This window comes from Athene cunicularia (assembly GCF_003259725.1).
Source record: "Athene cunicularia isolate RWA chromosome 1 unlocalized genomic scaffold, athCun1 chr1_part1, whole genome shotgun sequence".
Classification (NCBI taxonomy): domain Eukaryota; kingdom Metazoa; phylum Chordata; class Aves; order Strigiformes; family Strigidae; genus Athene; species Athene cunicularia.
The window spans coordinates 71,913,531-71,930,387 of record NW_020799091.1 but is presented as its reverse complement, the minus strand read 5'-3'; the positions used below and the strand labels follow the sequence as shown (position 1 = coordinate 71,930,387).

Below are 16,857 nucleotides of genomic sequence, written 5' to 3'. Positions count from 1 at the left end.
TGAACACTCCTAGTTAAGTCTGGATGGAAGCTGACTTTCCCTTTCCCCTGTGGCTAATTCATGACTGAAAAGGTTAAAACAGACTTTAGGGAGTTCTTCACCACATTGCTTTACAAATGCTCAGCCTCCTTAAATGTGGCAATGCAAAACCCTTTTCCATTCAGATGGTGAAAAGGGGGTGATTAATAGCTGCCAGTGTACTTACCTCTTAGTGTATTGCAACTAAATGCTCAATTGCATGTAGGTTTCTTATATATTGCAACCTGTGAACTTTTGACAACTATACTGCATACATGTGTGTAAATGACCACTAGGTGTGAAACCAGACTAGTGACTTTAGTGCTAAAACAATATTAGCCTAACAGTAGGATTGACTTAATGTCTACCTCAGTCAGTGAAGTAATATTATGGCAATAAAATGCAGAATATTAAAAATACTAATACCATACTATGCTGGTTAAGTGATGATAGACTCTGAGCTCCATTTGAAAAAAAGGAGGAGGCATATCTGCAACTTATCAGTGTTCTGAACTCCATTTTGAATTCTTACTGAGTCTCCTTCAGCAGGTTCAGGTGAACTGGAGCTCCAGTCTTTTAGGTTAGCTCTCCATGTCTCAGTTGACATGCTACAGCCACCTCAAACAAGACCATGAATGTAGTAGTGAATGGGAATGCATCACCTGGTGAAAAGGGGTGAAAATAGAAAGCAATTTTGGTGAGAAGATACCTTTTCTTACTTTAAGACCTATTTTGCTTGACCTGAAATGCAATCTGCCTTGCAATACAACCTTCGTGACCTTCCCCAGATATCTTGGTCTGGAACGGGTATCTGTAGCCAGAGTAGGATTCTTCTCCTACTCTAACACCTCAGTCTCTCGTCTCAAGTTCCAGGCATGCTGCTCTGCTGTTGTGTGCTGTGCACCCAGCTCCCAGCTGGCTTCCCTGTGGCCCAAGGGTTATCACAGGGTAGTTGATTTGATCTTCCTAAAAGACAGTGACAGCCAGTTTTGCTTAGTGCAGTTTGATAGTCTGGTTGTGCCAACCACAACATGTCTGACTCTTGCCTTGTCAATTCCTTTCTTGTTCTCCCACTTCCGAAAGAAATAAATATCTTCATAACAAGTTGTGATAAAGAAGCAGGGGAGGGAAACTGGATACTAAATTAAAAACAAAAAACTAGGCTTTTTGTCATTATTTACTAACAGTGTGTGTTAAACTGAAAAGGATCTAATTAAGACAAATGCCCACCTCCTTGGAAGTGTTCAAGGCCAAGTTGGATGGGGCTTTGAGCAACCTGATCTAGGAGAAGGCGTCTCCCCTTGGCAGGGGGCTTCAAACTAGGTGATCTTTAAGATCCCTGCTAACCCAAAGCATTCTGTGATTCCATGAAATCATGTTTCCCTAGTACTTTTTAATAGCTTTCTGCTTAATCTTACAAGGATATTTACTGTGGGATTTTAATATGTTGCTATGTGACAGAATGGCTGTGCATGGATGAATAAGGCTAAAGAGTATAGATAACACAGTGTGGAGATAAAATAATGCCATCCAGTAAGAGAAGTCTCAAAAAAAGTTGTTTTAGTGTTTCTTGGGCTCTGTACATCTTTGTGTAACTGAGAAAGTGGCCTTATTTAAAGCCAGAGTAAGACTGGCCAAATCTCTCTTATGCTGTTAGTAACTAAATTGGTGCATGACAAAGTATAAATATTAAATGGGCAACATACCAGTATCTTAGAGAATTTGGGGGCATGAACAGTGTTCACAGCTTGAAATGGAATAGCAAGAGTTGCCATACCTATAACTCTAATGGTGATATTTGAAAAAAAAACTTCATCAAAATAGCAGCATTACCTAAAGATTGCTGTGGTAAAGTTATACGCATTTAAAACGTGGAAACTTCACCAGTTATCAATTAATGTATGTAAAACTGCAAAGGAGGAAGGACAGAAGGTCATTTTCACTTCTACAAAAGCTTATCAGATTTCTGTTTCTATGAAGAATATTGCTGTAGAGTAAAACATGGCCTCACCCTCCCCATAAAATGTATTTGAGATTCAATAAACTGAAAATAGAGTTGTAGCTGACTAATGTTAGTGCTTTTGAAATGTGACAGGTATGCAATCTAGTATGTGGATGTTAATGTTTATAAAACTCCTATTTAAGAAAAAAAAAATGCATCCTGTCAACTTTTTTCAGACTTGGTTACATTATCGATATTTCTAATGTAGCTTTTCTGTAAAACATGATTTAAAGCAGAATTTCATTGAGGTAACGTTTGCCTCATTTCTGCTACTGCTTTCTGCCTTAGCATTTGAATGATTAGATTCATTCAATACAGTAACAGATCTAGATGAATGTAAAAAAATCTATTTCACTAAAGTAAGTGAACAACTCTGAAAGTCCATCTGCAGCTTTTTCTGTTGCTGCCTTCATTTTCCCAGCATAATAGGGTTCCTACTAAAGGATTGAAGAGTTTAAAAGTAATTTAATTGCTGTATAACAAGCCTTATCCTTCGGTGAGGTACTTCATTGAAGCTAGACAGTGAGTGTTTTGTGACAGAAGGAAAAGCTGAGGGGGATGGGAGGAGGAAGCTATGAAATGACCACGGCTGGCCTCTCTGCATTCCTGTAAGGCTTGCTTTTTTAAAATTGGAAGCGGCTTTTATAGATGCTCCTCCAAACAGGTTTGTTTTTTTCCATACTGTCCCATTTAGACTTTGGAATGTGTGTATGAAAGGGCAGGCCCCCAAAGTGACTTTCCAATCTGTTTTTGCAGTTCCAGCCAAGTTCCCTTTAATGTATGGAGCAAGTGAAGTTGAGTTGACTCTTATAATATCACAGAACTCGGGCGCAGCTGCTGCTTTAAGTGGCACTGTGTGATAGTACAACAGCTCTGCTATTTACTGGGACTCAAGTGCCTGGACTGGCACACAGACATTATATGAAATCCGAAAGCATGAGGATAAAGGAGATTTCTTTGCGGCAGGATCCTGATCTAAGAAAGGAGTTGGCATTGCTAGCTCGAGGATGTGATTTTGTTTTGCCTTCTAGATTCAAGAAGAGACTGAAAGCTTTTCAGCAGGTCCAGGTTTGTATCTCCATTCTTAAACAATTAAGTTGTTGTCAGTTGTACTTTTACAACCACATAAACTGCAGGAAATACAGGAAAGTTCATCCTGAACTAGCAGGATTTCTATATTGTTCCATATATGATGATTTCTTCTGTGTTTAGAAGACGGTGCAGGTAGCTTTATGCAAACAAAAAATGAGTTTACCGAAGCATGTAGCATAAAGTATGATGTTCACACGGAGGAATATGCAGTGGAAAATTGGTGTGCTTAATGCTATTGGACTTAAAGATTCTTTTCCTTATTCTGCACTTAAAGATTCTTTTCCTTATTCTGCATGATCATAATTGCATGCATTTTCCCAGGGGTTTTAATTTACCTTTTACTGAATCTAGGCATATAAAGTACACTGAAATAGACTGTAACCTTACTAACTTAAATGTATGTTAAAAGGTGTTTTCATACTTATATGATCCTAAATTCCTTTAGATTATTTTTATTTTGGGTGAGATCAGTTGTTGATATGTAGTTCACATGTGTGCCTCTGCTGTTTTGCATCAGTGAGTTAAATCCACCATTTCAGTGAGCTCATAATTGAGAAGTATTTGAAATGTATAATTAGAAGGAAAGCTACTGATAGAGTAAATGTGCAGAGAGATTGTCCTTTGGGAAAGGGGGGAAAAGTGTACAACTGTTTTACTGGAGAAACTGAAATTTGGTATTTCCTCGAAGATGCTTAACTTTAAGGCTTTTGGTGGTATGTGAAAGCATTCACTTTGCCCTTATCTCACCCTCATTTCTAATTCATGTACTAAAGGTATATTGGTGATGATATCTGTGCTCTTTTTTTTTTACCCTTTTTTAATTAAGTAAAGTTTAGCAGTTGAATAACAATTATATTATCTTAGGATTTCTGACTTCTAAAATAATTCTAAATATAGCCTGCTACTTAACTTTGAATTCAGTGCACTAGTGTCCCTTTCAGGTGACCTTCAAGAGAGGGCCACAGAGCCCTATGACCCTAAAAAAGTGTTAGCCTTCTGTCATCTACATTACTATTTCAAATTTGCTTCAGCTGAGGTATATAAGCAGTGTTTATTCCTTTGTGCAAAGCAGAATGCAAGTGTTTACCCTGCTGTTTTATACCATTCAGCATAAACTTGTGAATTAAAGGATTTTATGACTTCTGTTCTCAACTGGAGAAGGAAACTTGTTCACTAGAGACAGCAGGAAAAGAAGATACTATCATAACTACTGAAAAGTAGCAATATCCATTAATATTTTGGCACTCCAGATCATGAGCTGAGTTTAGTCTAGTCATGGCATCCTATTGTAAACAAACACACTGTTACCTTGTGTGGTGCCCCTCAACTTGATCTGTCTTTCATCGAATGATAGTTGGATCACTTGCACTTTTGCAGAGCTTTTTTTATGTGGAGCTAGAAAACATCTCCATGTAGTATGGTAATGCATACCTACAAGCAACTATACTTCAGAAAACAGCTTCTCTAATCTGTAGGGTTTTTTTCTGGTTTAGTATGCTGCTGGCTACAAATGTACATTGCAGACAAGGAACAAATATCTTTCATTTTTAACCAGACTTGTACTTCATGGGTAAATGGCAACTGTAGAATAATGTTAAACCACTTAATTATGTTATAGATGAAATTCTGCGGGCAGAACAGAAATCTGATGTCCTCAATTTGATATAAGGTATTTTATCCAAGGTTCCTTTTTTTAAGTGGTACTTTGCTTCAACTAGATGTCTTTGAGACCTTTTAAAAGTACCTTAAAAAAACAAAATATGAGTGCTGATAATGCTTAATACAGAAGATGATGGACATTCTTTATCTGACACTTCATGGTAATGTTAATTTCAACTTGTCATAGGTTGGGTGCATTTCAAAGAATAACTATTCATCATGTACATAATCATTGAAAAAAATTTCATGTTGAAATTAAAGATTACTTAAGAGTTTTTGTAGAATAACTTGAAAATTTTTTCCTCATTTCAGTTGCTAAGCTTCATTGCCATTGGAGTTTACAACCTTGTATACCACTGTAATATTTGCTTTCAGACAGAACAGTTCATGAATATCATGTAAAATTAGAATGCTAAAATCAAGCAGAAATGGAAGCCAATCTGTTCTTCTATACTTCTGCTACACTTATAATATTTCATATCCATGCAGTTTCTACAGCTCATTAAACAAATGGCAGATTCTTGAGAGTTTAATGCTATGAAAGCTAGCCTCTAAAATAAAAAATGAATAATAGTGGTGGATAATGAGATAACATCAGCTTTAAGGTGGGTTGGAATGACTGGGTCTCCTATGGATTCTAGGAATTCTAAGGCAGTGCCTTTTTGCATAGAGCCATGGAAATAATCTGTGTAGGTCATTCCCTACATTTTGGAAGGGGTGGTCATTGGAGTCTAACAAATCAGGTTTCATGAAAATCTTTAAATAGACAACCAGTAGTGAGGTGGGTGGCTCTGGAAAGGGGTAGAACAGGCTGTTTCTCAGTGGTTGCATTTATTAATGAAAATTGATAAAACTGAGCAAAATAGGTCTTTCTGGAAAGATCACTTTCTCAGAAGATAAAACAATACACAACTACTGAAATGTTCTCTTACTTTGGGGAACTGAATTTTTGAATAGATAACTGTATAATAGAGTTTCAGTCTATCTTCTCCTGATGTCGGTTCTAAGACCGACCTTTCTTAGGTAATTTAACACCTACAGAATATAGTGAACTGGAAATGCAGCACTTGAAGAGGCACTGTGTCCATCTTGCTCATCAATTTCTCTGAAACTTTGGAGGGAGAAGAAACTATCACCATGTCAAATGTACTGGCAATTTAAAGATGTGAACTGAAAGGCTTATTATCTGCTGATAGCTGAGCAGTGTTTTAGCCAACAGCTGGTGACATCCCTACCTGTCAGAGCTGGAATATAAGCAGCATGATTACCCAGGCTATGTGAGGATAATATGTCTGAAGTTGGAAACAAAATAACAGAATGGAATACATCTTTGTACAGTGACATGCTTATACCTATATAACTCAGTGTTAGCCAAACCAAGAAAATAGGTATTTTTTGCTACTTAGATGCCACACCATGTTGTAAGATAGTTGAGTTCTAACTTTAAAACTAGACTTTTAGTCATATAAATCTGTGCTGAATGTGATAATTTTTTAAAAAGGGAAAGAAACACTGGCCTAAATCTTGAATCAGTCCTCTGAATGTCAGTGTCCAAACTAAGTGCTGGTTTATTTTCTGATACTTGAGCTGCACCATGCCTTTATCTGCTGTTACTACTTGGTGATTCCTGTAGTTGCATGTGTCACACCTCAGTGTGGAAATGGAGAACTGCTAGTTCCATGACCACCTGTTAATGATACTAAATGCTGCTTACACATGCTATTTATGTCAGCTGTATGAGAAATACTTCAACTTCTGCAGTATCTCACAAGAGTTGCTTTCCTTCTGAGTAAAGTAAGTTTAGACATCAGTGCCTCTTGATCACTCTTGCACTCCTCTGTTACTGAAATGCTTTATAAATGCTAGTGGCATGTTCAAGACGGCAAAAAATACAGAGCTTGTAAGTGCTAATGTGTAGTGCACTGATTCTTCCAGTCATGAAGATAACCTTCCCAGTTGTGAGGTAAAATGAATTTTAAAAAGTTTGAGGCAGTTGATTTTACAGCTGTTGTCATAGAAGTAGCTTGTGCAACAGCTAGAGGTCTCTGGCAGGCCAGCTTTCCTATTAGCATCAATTTTTTATTTTAACATCATTTGGAGACCTTTTAACACCACAGAGGGAGGACCTGATGCCCATTTTTACAGAATAGTTTTACATCAAGCACACAAAGGCTTTTTTTAAAGAACAAAACTCAAGTGTTTGCTGGGAGGTGGAGGGGGCGGAATGGAAATCTCATTCTGACTGTAGCTAATAGTTACACTTGATGCTGGTTTGCTGATATAATGCAAATTTCCTGGAGCGGATGCCAGCATTTAAGACAGAATGAAAATATCTAAGCTGCCTGCTGAGACTGTCTAGTTAAGATGAGAGGTTTTCCGTAAATGGTCCCTTGCTAATGGTTTGCTAGGTCTTAAGCACAAGCCTCTTAAAGGAAGCTGTAAGCAAACAAAAAAGTAGGGTTTTTTACCATTTCCTGCAATTGAGACTCCTGCTTCAAGCTTAAAATGTATTGATTGCCCTGTGGTAGCAGATTCTTTACCTGCTTGTGGCTGGTAACAAATTTATGCAAATGTGTACTGTTTCTGTGAAAAAGCCAATGTGGTGCAAGTTTATTAAAGTATATTTTACTTGCATGCACGATTTAAGTGTCTCGATGTCAGTTCCCTCTACAGTTAAGCTTTTTGACCCAACAATTTAGACATTGAAAAGTTCAGATTTATTTATTTTTCCCTTGGAATAAAAGTTTCACTAGTCTTTTTTCTACTTTAACATACTTTATAGCCACTAATGCTACTAATATCAGACACTCTATAACTCTTGATGGTAGTACTTTGTATGCTAGAAAGCCTAAAAGTTTGGCGTATCTTCATATAAAATATCATTCAACATTTACAGGATCGGAGGGATAAGAGATTGTTTGCAATTGTCCAAACAGGAATTTGTTGGGTCATTGCCAGGCAAGAAGTCAACAGAATACTTGCTCCAACTGTTGACTATGCAGCTCAGTAACAAAGCTGAGCTTGTTGATATTTCTCTTGTTTGAGTGGATTTTTCCTAAACTCAATTGCATTGAGTGATTGAAACTTTTGTAAACATGGAAGGATGAGGAGCTATTGCAGAGTTTAAGAATTAAGTGGATGTCTGTCTTAACCCTGTTTGTTACTTTTGATGTTGAACTGATGGCCTGTCCTGACAAGAGCTATTTTCTGTAGACAAATGTTAGAATTGCCTCAGGTGTAACTGACTGTCAGTTTTTTCCCCTATTAAAATGATGTTTAGGCAGTCATGACTCCTTTGTAGGTAGAATCCTGGTGTGGTCCATTGGCTGTGTACAATCAAAACAGTCATGTATTAGGAGGATCTTAACCAGCTTGTCTCCTGAAAACAGCTGGAGTAACAGGATATACTGGTAAAGAATAGGAGTACTGATTTAACCTATGAGTATTTTCTGAGAAAGCTGCAACTATGTGACAAACTGGATGTATTAGTGACTTGATTTGACATAATTCATAAAATGGAGGCTGACAACTTCTCACAGACAGTGACTAATATTTTTGCACCATTTCTGTCTTACCACAAAATGTAGAAGCTACATTTCACAGGCTATATTTTTTTTCTGAAGAATCTTGCTTTCTTTCTATTTTATAATCTGTATCTCTTTCCTTTTGTAAATTAGCAGGGCATGTATAGGGGAGAAAAGTATTTTCACTGGTCACCCACAGCAAACTATTAGAGGATCCTATCTCTAAAGCCTTTGGTAAAAGTTTTGTCAGCCAATAAAGCAAATTGCTGATGGACATGCCTGTAATACGCAAAGGTCTTGTGCTTATGGCTTTAACTACCTCTTCTTTTTTACTTTCCATCCCCACCCCAGGGCCTTTCTGAATAAATCATTAAATTCTTTAACTGCATTAACTGAAGTTAAAGTCTAACCCTAGTTAACTGTATAACTGGAACTTTCTTGATGCTGAAGCTGTGTGTGACTGCACAAAAACCCAAACATATACAGCCATGTTTGGAGACGTTTCTACAGCATTAATGCATTCAATAGCACCCTCCAGTTCCCAGCAGGACTGCATGATTTGTCTATGTCCGCTATATTGAATTGCAAATCAGGACAATCCTGGTATTTCCAAAGTCTGAGTTGTAAAACTTGGGTAGATCTGTTAGTGCAGCATATATCTTTACTGAAAGTGAGAAGATTGGGAAGTGCATGGTATCATGGTTAGGTATCATGCAGAAAAGTGATGCTTATTTATCTCAGATGGAGAGCTCAGTCTTCACTGAGCTAGTGAAAATCAGGTTTTGACCATTTGAAAGTTTTTGGGTTTTTTTCCTTGTGTTTGCTTGTTTAATGCATGCTACTTTTGTGTGTGTAATATGACTTGTCTGTGGTGATCATTTACACATGTTTTTAGTTGAATGCTTTAATTTCAGTATGTAAGATGATGTGTATGGAACTATACAGAATCACAGAATCATCTAGGTTGGAAAGGACCCCGGAGATCATCTGGTCCAACTGTTCTAGCACAGTTCCCACCTACAGCATATCCTTAAGCTCTAAATCGACCCTACTCTTAAACACCTCTAGAGATGGGGACTCCACCACCTCCCTGGGCAGCCCATTCCACTGCCTAACAACCTGTTCTGTAAAGAAATATTTCCTAATATCTAGTCTAAACTTTCCCTGGCACAACTTGAGGCCATTCCCTCTTGTCCCATCGCTTTCTACTAGGCTAAAGAGGCTCATCCCCAGCTCTCTGCAGCTTCCTCTCAGGTAGTTGTAAAGGGTGATAAGGTCTCCCCTCAGCCTCCTTTACTCCAGACTAAACAATCCCAGTTCCCTCAGCTGCTCCTCACAGGACGTGTTCCAGACCCTTGACCAGCTTCATTGCCCTTCTCTGGACATGTTTGAGTAACTCTGTCCTTTCTGTAGTGAGGGGCCCAAAACTGAACAAAGGGATCAAGGTGCGGCCTCCCCAGTGCCAAGTACAGTGGTCAGATCCCTTCCCTGTCCCTGCTGGCCACGCTAGTGCTGACACAAGCCAGGATGCCATTGGCTGCCTTGGCCCCCTGGGCACACTGCTGGCTCCTGTTCAGCCGGCTGTCAATCAACACCCTCAGGTCCCTTTCTAATTTCTGATAGAATGCTCAAAGCTTTAGTAAGACTTTCAAGACTAAACAGTGATGGCCTTTACCACAGCACTTTCACTCAAACTGGGTTGAGGTGCTTGTTTCCCTAGCTATCATGCAATTAACTAGATGAACTACTTCTTAATCTGCTGTTTTGAGACTTAAAATAAGGGGAGAAATTCACTTCAAGTAGCAAACAACTAACAGAATCTTCTTTTTTAACAATAGCATCAGAGGTTACCATACAAACAGTATTTCAGTGACAATAGATCTGAATTCTAATTTGCCAATAAATGAATTTTTCAACATTGTAAAATGAATGTAGGCTTTTATCCCTACCACTTGGTAGCAAAGGATACTCTAGAAGGATTGATATTTTGCTGTTGAAGTTGATGTTTTCTCTCAACATGGACCACATTAGTGGTGAGTTACTACACTAAAGGTACAGTAGAATTAGATACTGAATGATTAAAAAAAACACAACAACCCACAACCAAAAAAACCCACACAAAGTGACTAACTCTTCTGAGCTTTCTATTTGTAGTTTGGCTACCAGTTGCCAAACTAGGAAGGGTTTTTCCTGATTCAGGTTGTCAGTGGACAGAAGAGGGAACAGATCAGTTAGATTCACCACTTGTTTTATCTCAGAGGAACAGTGTCTGCACTGTGATCTTCTGAACCCAATGAGTTTGACATATGGTTAAGCCAAATATGCAAAAGGTTATCCATTCTTAGAGCTGTTTTTATATGCTTTATAGCAAATAAGAAACTGAATCTATTTTTAGGCTGTGAAACTCTAGTTCTAACTCCATCATATTCCTCCTTCCTTCTATAAGTTGTAGAGCAAGTTTAGGCCCCTGGACTTCTGACTGCTCTAAACCTCACTGAATCTCTTGATTTGCTTAAGGAATTGCTGCTTGCTGGAACATGTTAATCCCAGAAACTCAAGACACTTTAATTTTGCCTAAATAGGACAGAGCAGTGTATGGCTTCATCTCTAGGGTAAAGTGTTTTAGTGTTGATGGTTATCACTTGCATTGAATCACAAGACCAAATCTCTGTAGACTTTTGTATACAAATAGGCTTGAGAGTAAACTGCCAAGAACATGCATAAACAAGATGAGAATGATAGCAGCCAATATGTAAAACCAAGATAAGTGTACAACCTGGCACACAGGCAGGAGACTCCCAACATATTTGTTCAGTTGTAATGTGAAGGTGAGCATGGAATTGCCATCCTGAACACAGGCTGCATTGGGAGGGCTGCTGAATCTTCTCACTTGTGTTAGCTCAGGTGACCAGTGTGTATAAAATCAGAAAAAGTGTAGTTTGAAGTAATTTTTTTTTCTTCTAGTGGTATATGGCTAGAACTCTATGGAAAATTGTGTTTTTCCTTTACTTCCCCACACTGTAGCCCAAATTTTAAGTGACTACAGACCAAACTGGATTAAAGAAATGATCCAAGTTAAGGCTAACAGCAAAAGTAAGCTAGTCCAAAATTGCATCAGGATTAAAATCAATAGTTTTTTTTTCTCTTACTGTCAAAAGGAAAGATGAGTGTGTGTGATAAAATTAGTCTCCATAGCACATCCAAAACCAGCTGCCAGACAGTGATTGAAGGATAGTAAACTGAAGTCTGGGACTAAAACATTTGTTGCCAGAGGAAAGACTTTTGCGTATATACCCCAACACCTGTTTTTTCATGTTGGTTCGTTTTCTGTAGGTGTCCTTCTGAGCTTGATTGTAAGTTAGGCAAGATGAATCTCAGTCTTAGCATGGTTTTAAGCCTAATGTAAGTTTATTTCAAACAATACTGCCACGGTATTTCTCTGGTCTTCATTATGTTAGCATCAGAACCATGTTGCTTCTAAATGCAATCAACTCTGTAAGATTGCATGAGGACAAATAGATTTTTTTTTTTTTAACTTTGCCTTTTAATTGTGTGGGTCACTTCAGGTAATTCACCATACTGCTTCACTATCACTAGGGCTGACACATGAGTCAGTAAACTCTGTATGCAGGAGTGGGAAAAGATGCAGGTGTACTGTGGTGTAGTTTGCCGTATGCCATGCTGTGAAACTTCATTACCAAAATTTCAGATTAATTGACTGTTTTCAAGCTATTTTTTCAGGGCAGTAGCTAGGTTTTTAGAGATAAGATTTTTGAAAGCTTTAAGTTGTTGAAGGGTCATCTTTCACCAAGGAAAAAATACTGTGAAGCATATCAAGCTGAATGGGAAGTGGTACAGCCTGTCTTCTGTCTTCTTAGTTTGGCTAGAAAGGGACTAAGGAAGAGCATACCAAGAACAAAGGAAAAGCATCCCTTCAGCTTAAATAGTTGGAAATCTGAATGTCTACCACAAGCTCAAGAGAGCTGGTGTTACAGAAGAGATGTTTCTCTGGGCTTGTCCTGAGGAAAGTTCTTGGGGTAAGCTTACTTTACCTATCCTGAAGTACCTTTCTGAAGGCACTTTAGCATGCCATAATATTTGAGGTATTGGAACAGATTTTTCTAAATTAATATCTTTTCCTTACAAATGAGACTGAACCCTTTTCTAGACAAGAGTAGCATAAATCTTTTACCTGGTGTTTTCAAGATTTAAATTCCATAAAACTACTGATCATTTAACTTATCTAAAGCAAAATGTTGAGTTTCGATGTGCAATCGAATAGATAGTAAGATAAAGAAGAAATATTTATGTGACTTTATTGATCGGACTTAAACTGATGTCTATAAAAGAATAGAGATGGGAAAGCTGGTCAGGTAGTCCTTCTTAGTCTGCTTACTGATAACAATTTCTTACATTTGCAATTACTGTTTCACTTTGATAGACTGTAGGACACCTTATATTCTGTAAGAAGTTACTGAATTTAATAAAGGAGACTTAGAATTTAAAAAAAAAAAAGTGTAGCATAAGCTTAGAATTTTCATGTTCATGTGCTGAACAGCATTTGGGTCTAATCACTAGCCCCTGTTGCCCTTTGAGTCTGTGACTTCCATGATATATTGAATATCAGGGAACTTCATACAGTGTCTGCTTTTGTTGTTGGGTGGTTTATAAGTATTTTATGTGGGTGGTTGCAGGGACGTTAAGACTTAAAAGGGTGAATAGCATACCTCCGTAAAAAATCCTTTTAGCTTATTATGCACTTTGTTTTTCCTAGGTAAGAGTAGCATAAAGTGTGATATATAAAAATAGAAGAACCAGTCTATTAAAAAGTATTGCCACATTCCGATTTTTAATTACCTGGTTAAAAATGCTAGGAATTAGAACCAAACTTTGACCTATTTGATAAATAAAAATCTCTTTATAGTATTTTCAATGTTTAATGCCATATTTTGTTTGGGATTGTGGTGTACCACTTCTTGGTGAAAATGTAATGTGAAATTTAGCATTAATGTGCAGTAGAATTTTTGGGGGTCTATTGTCTTAACCCTGTTGTATGTATACCATTGACTTTTTTCTGATATTGAACATCCTTATGGAAGCTCATGTCAAATAATACAGCAAGAACTGAATACTAACTCTACATTTTAAATTTTTTTTCAGAGGAACAGGCATAACAAATGTTGGTGTCTGTCAGATACTAGAATGCATCAGCGTTTCTGAAGGAAGTTATCTTTTTCTGTAGTCATGTCAAAATGCAAATATCAAATCAGTTCAATGAGCTTGTGTCTTAGTAAACTGTCTAAAAAGAAAATCCTGCATTCTTAAATAAATTTACCTTGTTTCCTTTTCTATCAAGTCCTTTTTAAGTGAGGTTTCCCTCATTTGCATTCAGATCCACATATTCAACCCCTTTGTGGAGTTCAGTACTTCTGGTTAATAGTCTCTATGTGCAGATGTGGATCTAGACTTTACTGAGGGTACATCTGGGAATAAGCACCCCCTTTTTATTTCAGAAATACATCCTGTTGTTGAACAACTCCATCATAGTGTAAGATTTTTCTTTCAGTTGAGGAGGAGGGAAAAGGGCACCTCCTGTTAAAATCCCCACTGCCTTAATTTTTGCTTAGAACGAAGGTAACTGCCGAGTGCGACTCATCTGTTGGTAGATACAAGAAAACCTTGCAGTAAGACTGAACTTCTCTTTGGAATAAGGTATAGCCATGTTCTATGGTATTTACTAACATATTGTAATTATAATGGTTTCAGAACTTGTTTGCAGCAGTTGTTCATAATACAGTTGGAAAAGGATCTGGAGAGTTGCAAAATAAAATGGGAGGGGTGCCCTTTTGAACAGTGACCCCAGTGGGATATAAACTTCCACTTCCTCCTTTGTAAAAGTCAAGACAAGTAAGCGTTGGACTGTGAACAGTCCTGATGGTTCTATATGTCAGGAATGATAACTGTTTCTGTATTAAAGGTTTTCTTGAACTCTTTTACAGACAAATCTTACATAAGTTCATTTATATTATTACAAACAAGGAATTTTCAAAGAATCCTTACTTCCCTTCTTTTACACAAAACTCAAACTGCAGTGGCAACTTCACAATATGATTAGTTTCTGAACTTTAACCTTTGCAATAAGTATATGTAACATGCCCTTCAGTCCTGCCACTGGAGTGCACATCTGCTTTTGAGTTATTTACAGACATGCAGCTGTTATCCTTAACTTCAAGTGTGTTATTGTTTGTGCTGATTCTCTGCAAGTTGCAGGGAAAATCTTCACTTACTCAAACAGTCTCTTTTGTAAGTTTAGCCTGGTACCGGTATTAAAGCTTTTAACTTAGTTGCAAGAAAATTTAGATCACTTTCTAAGTGTTAAAAATTGACTACTGAAATGGAATAGTTGTCTAAAAAGAATAACAGACTGTTGCTGTAGAATTTCCAGTCAAAGATTCAGTGTTAGCAGACTTCTAATAGTTCTTTGTAAATGAATTCCCTCATTAAAGTTATTAATTTCAGAAGAGCTTAATCTCATGTAATTAATGCATTTTGATTGCACTGGAATAACAGAACTGACTCTTTTAATCAGCTATACAGTATGTGTATCTGCAGAAGTAACTAGCTGAAATTATAGAAAGTAGTGAAGAGCCCTTTTAGTATCACATGTTCCTTCATCAGAGTACATACAGCAGAGCTGCCTCAGTTGTATGAGGAGCCTTTCAGTTGTCAGATGGGATTCAGACAGAGAAAAGAAACCCTGGCCCTTTTTGGGAAGGTGAGGAGGGAGAGGAAATGCAATACTAACTTTATAGTGCATTAGTTGGAGGTGATAGTTTTGGACGACCTGTTTCTTTGGTACAGGCTCTTATCACTGTGTTGAGTGATGTAACAGTACAATTCAGTTGTCCAACTGCAAGTTGCTAGTGGCATTTAAGAAGCATCAGTGTGCTCAGAACATCTGTGTGGCAGATGCTGCACAAGAGCTGTGCTCTGAGCTTGCTGCTGGATACCACATGGAATATTAAAGGGCATTTTGGTTTGTGCCCTAGATGGTATTCTTATTAGATGCTCATATGTAGACACCAAGTAAATCAATCAGAAATTATTGTGAAGTGATCATACACTTTCTAATGCAAACGAAGCATTTTTGTGTTGTTCTTTCACTGACTTTGAGAAACCAACATGTAAAAATAGGCAACATTTTTCGATATAGGGAGAGTTACTTTGTCTTGCAGTGAGAGGTTAGTATACTGTCTTACAGATTAAATATTATATATTTTTACACTAAGCCTGCTGAATTCAAAGTCACTCTTAAATGTAACACTTTCATCTTAGACAAATTTTCCTCACCTATGTCTTCAGTTCTGAATCTGTTGCTTAATGTCCTCCTCATAATCATGGTTTGAAACATGTTTACAACAAAAAGATTAAAAATAAATGAAGACTTTATTGTGTTACTGTTAAATAACAACAAGGAAGTTACATGTACTTAGATAGGTCTTACTACAAAGCTTGAACTGAGTTGTCCACATGGAGCAATGGAACTCATTTATTGTGTCCTCTGAGATCTGAACTAAATTAGTAATTTCTGTTAAAATATAAAGTTTTTGATGAACAAATAGTTCTGTTGATAGCCTGCCACCTTCTCTTGGGACCTTTCCAATGTAGTCTTCCTGCAGCCACTGCCTTTCCTTTTAAAATAAACTTTTTAATCTGAGGCTCTAAATTTTCCTAGCTGCGGATTTTAAAAATGCCTTGTCTGCCTATACTAGGTTTTCTTGAAATATTGGTTTACTTCATGTTACCTGAAACATTCAGGGGATGTTAGTAGTCTATAACTGATACTTACCCTTTTCTCAGATGTGGCACATCTGGTATGGCATCTCTAAATAACTGGAACACCTGCTGCTTCAAAAGCAGTTTGAATAATTCACATAGGAGTGGCTATCCAGACAGGTCTTGTAAATGGGGAAAGGGGGAAATAAAATAGAATAACCTTCCTGTTCAAAATGAATGTGAGTTTGATTCTATGAAGTAAAAGATGGTTTGATTTGCCTGCCGCTCAAAAGCGAGGTAGCTATCTGGCTGTGTGGTACCAGTTCAAGGAATAGGTCTTTAGTCCTGTTTTGCATAGGGTTGCTGATGTGGGTTTCTGAAATGAAACAAGGTGTTAATCTAGTTGTATACATTATTTATAGTGCTGGTGGTAAAGTTATGTAAAGAATAAAATGTTGCTCTCTTTATTCTTCAAAAAAGTTTGGAAGTCTATGGTTGGAAGGGATTTGATGCCCTGTGGCACTTTTGTTCTAAGATGATGCCTCATTAGCTGGACCACTAAACTAATGACAAGGTATCAAAAGCTGTAATTTACAAGATTCTTGAAAAATGACAGACATTGATTCTAGGTATCATAGTTTCAAGGTAACTTTTTCCTCTATGAAATAAAACTTGTAACTGATGTAATTCTGCAGTCTTGAACAGGAATGCTGGCTCAAATGCAGAGGAGGGGAAAGAAAGGTTAATTGGGAAACTTTGCCACCATCACTTAGTCAGAACATTCCA

At 37.4% G+C, this 16,857-nt stretch overlaps 1 protein-coding gene across 3 annotated transcripts in view; it reads left to right on the top strand.

Annotated features, from left to right (window-relative positions):
• PPP2R3B (protein phosphatase 2 regulatory subunit B''beta) overlaps positions 1–16,857 on the top strand; it is a 53,226-nt gene that overhangs the window by 13,378 nt on the left and 22,991 nt on the right. Inside the window, exons 1-2 of one of the 3 annotated variants that reach the window (XM_026842504.1) lie at positions 2,581–2,684; positions 2,783–3,088. The exons of 1 other annotated variant lie outside the window; for it this stretch is intronic. In XM_026842504.1, coding sequence (XP_026698305.1) covers positions 2,942–3,088 — 147 coding nt within the window. In that variant the 5' untranslated portion in view covers positions 2,581–2,684; positions 2,783–2,941. Of the gene's footprint in view, positions 1–2,580; positions 3,089–16,857 lie in introns of those variants that run through there. One more of the 3 variants, XM_026842495.1, reaches the window with a different exon arrangement.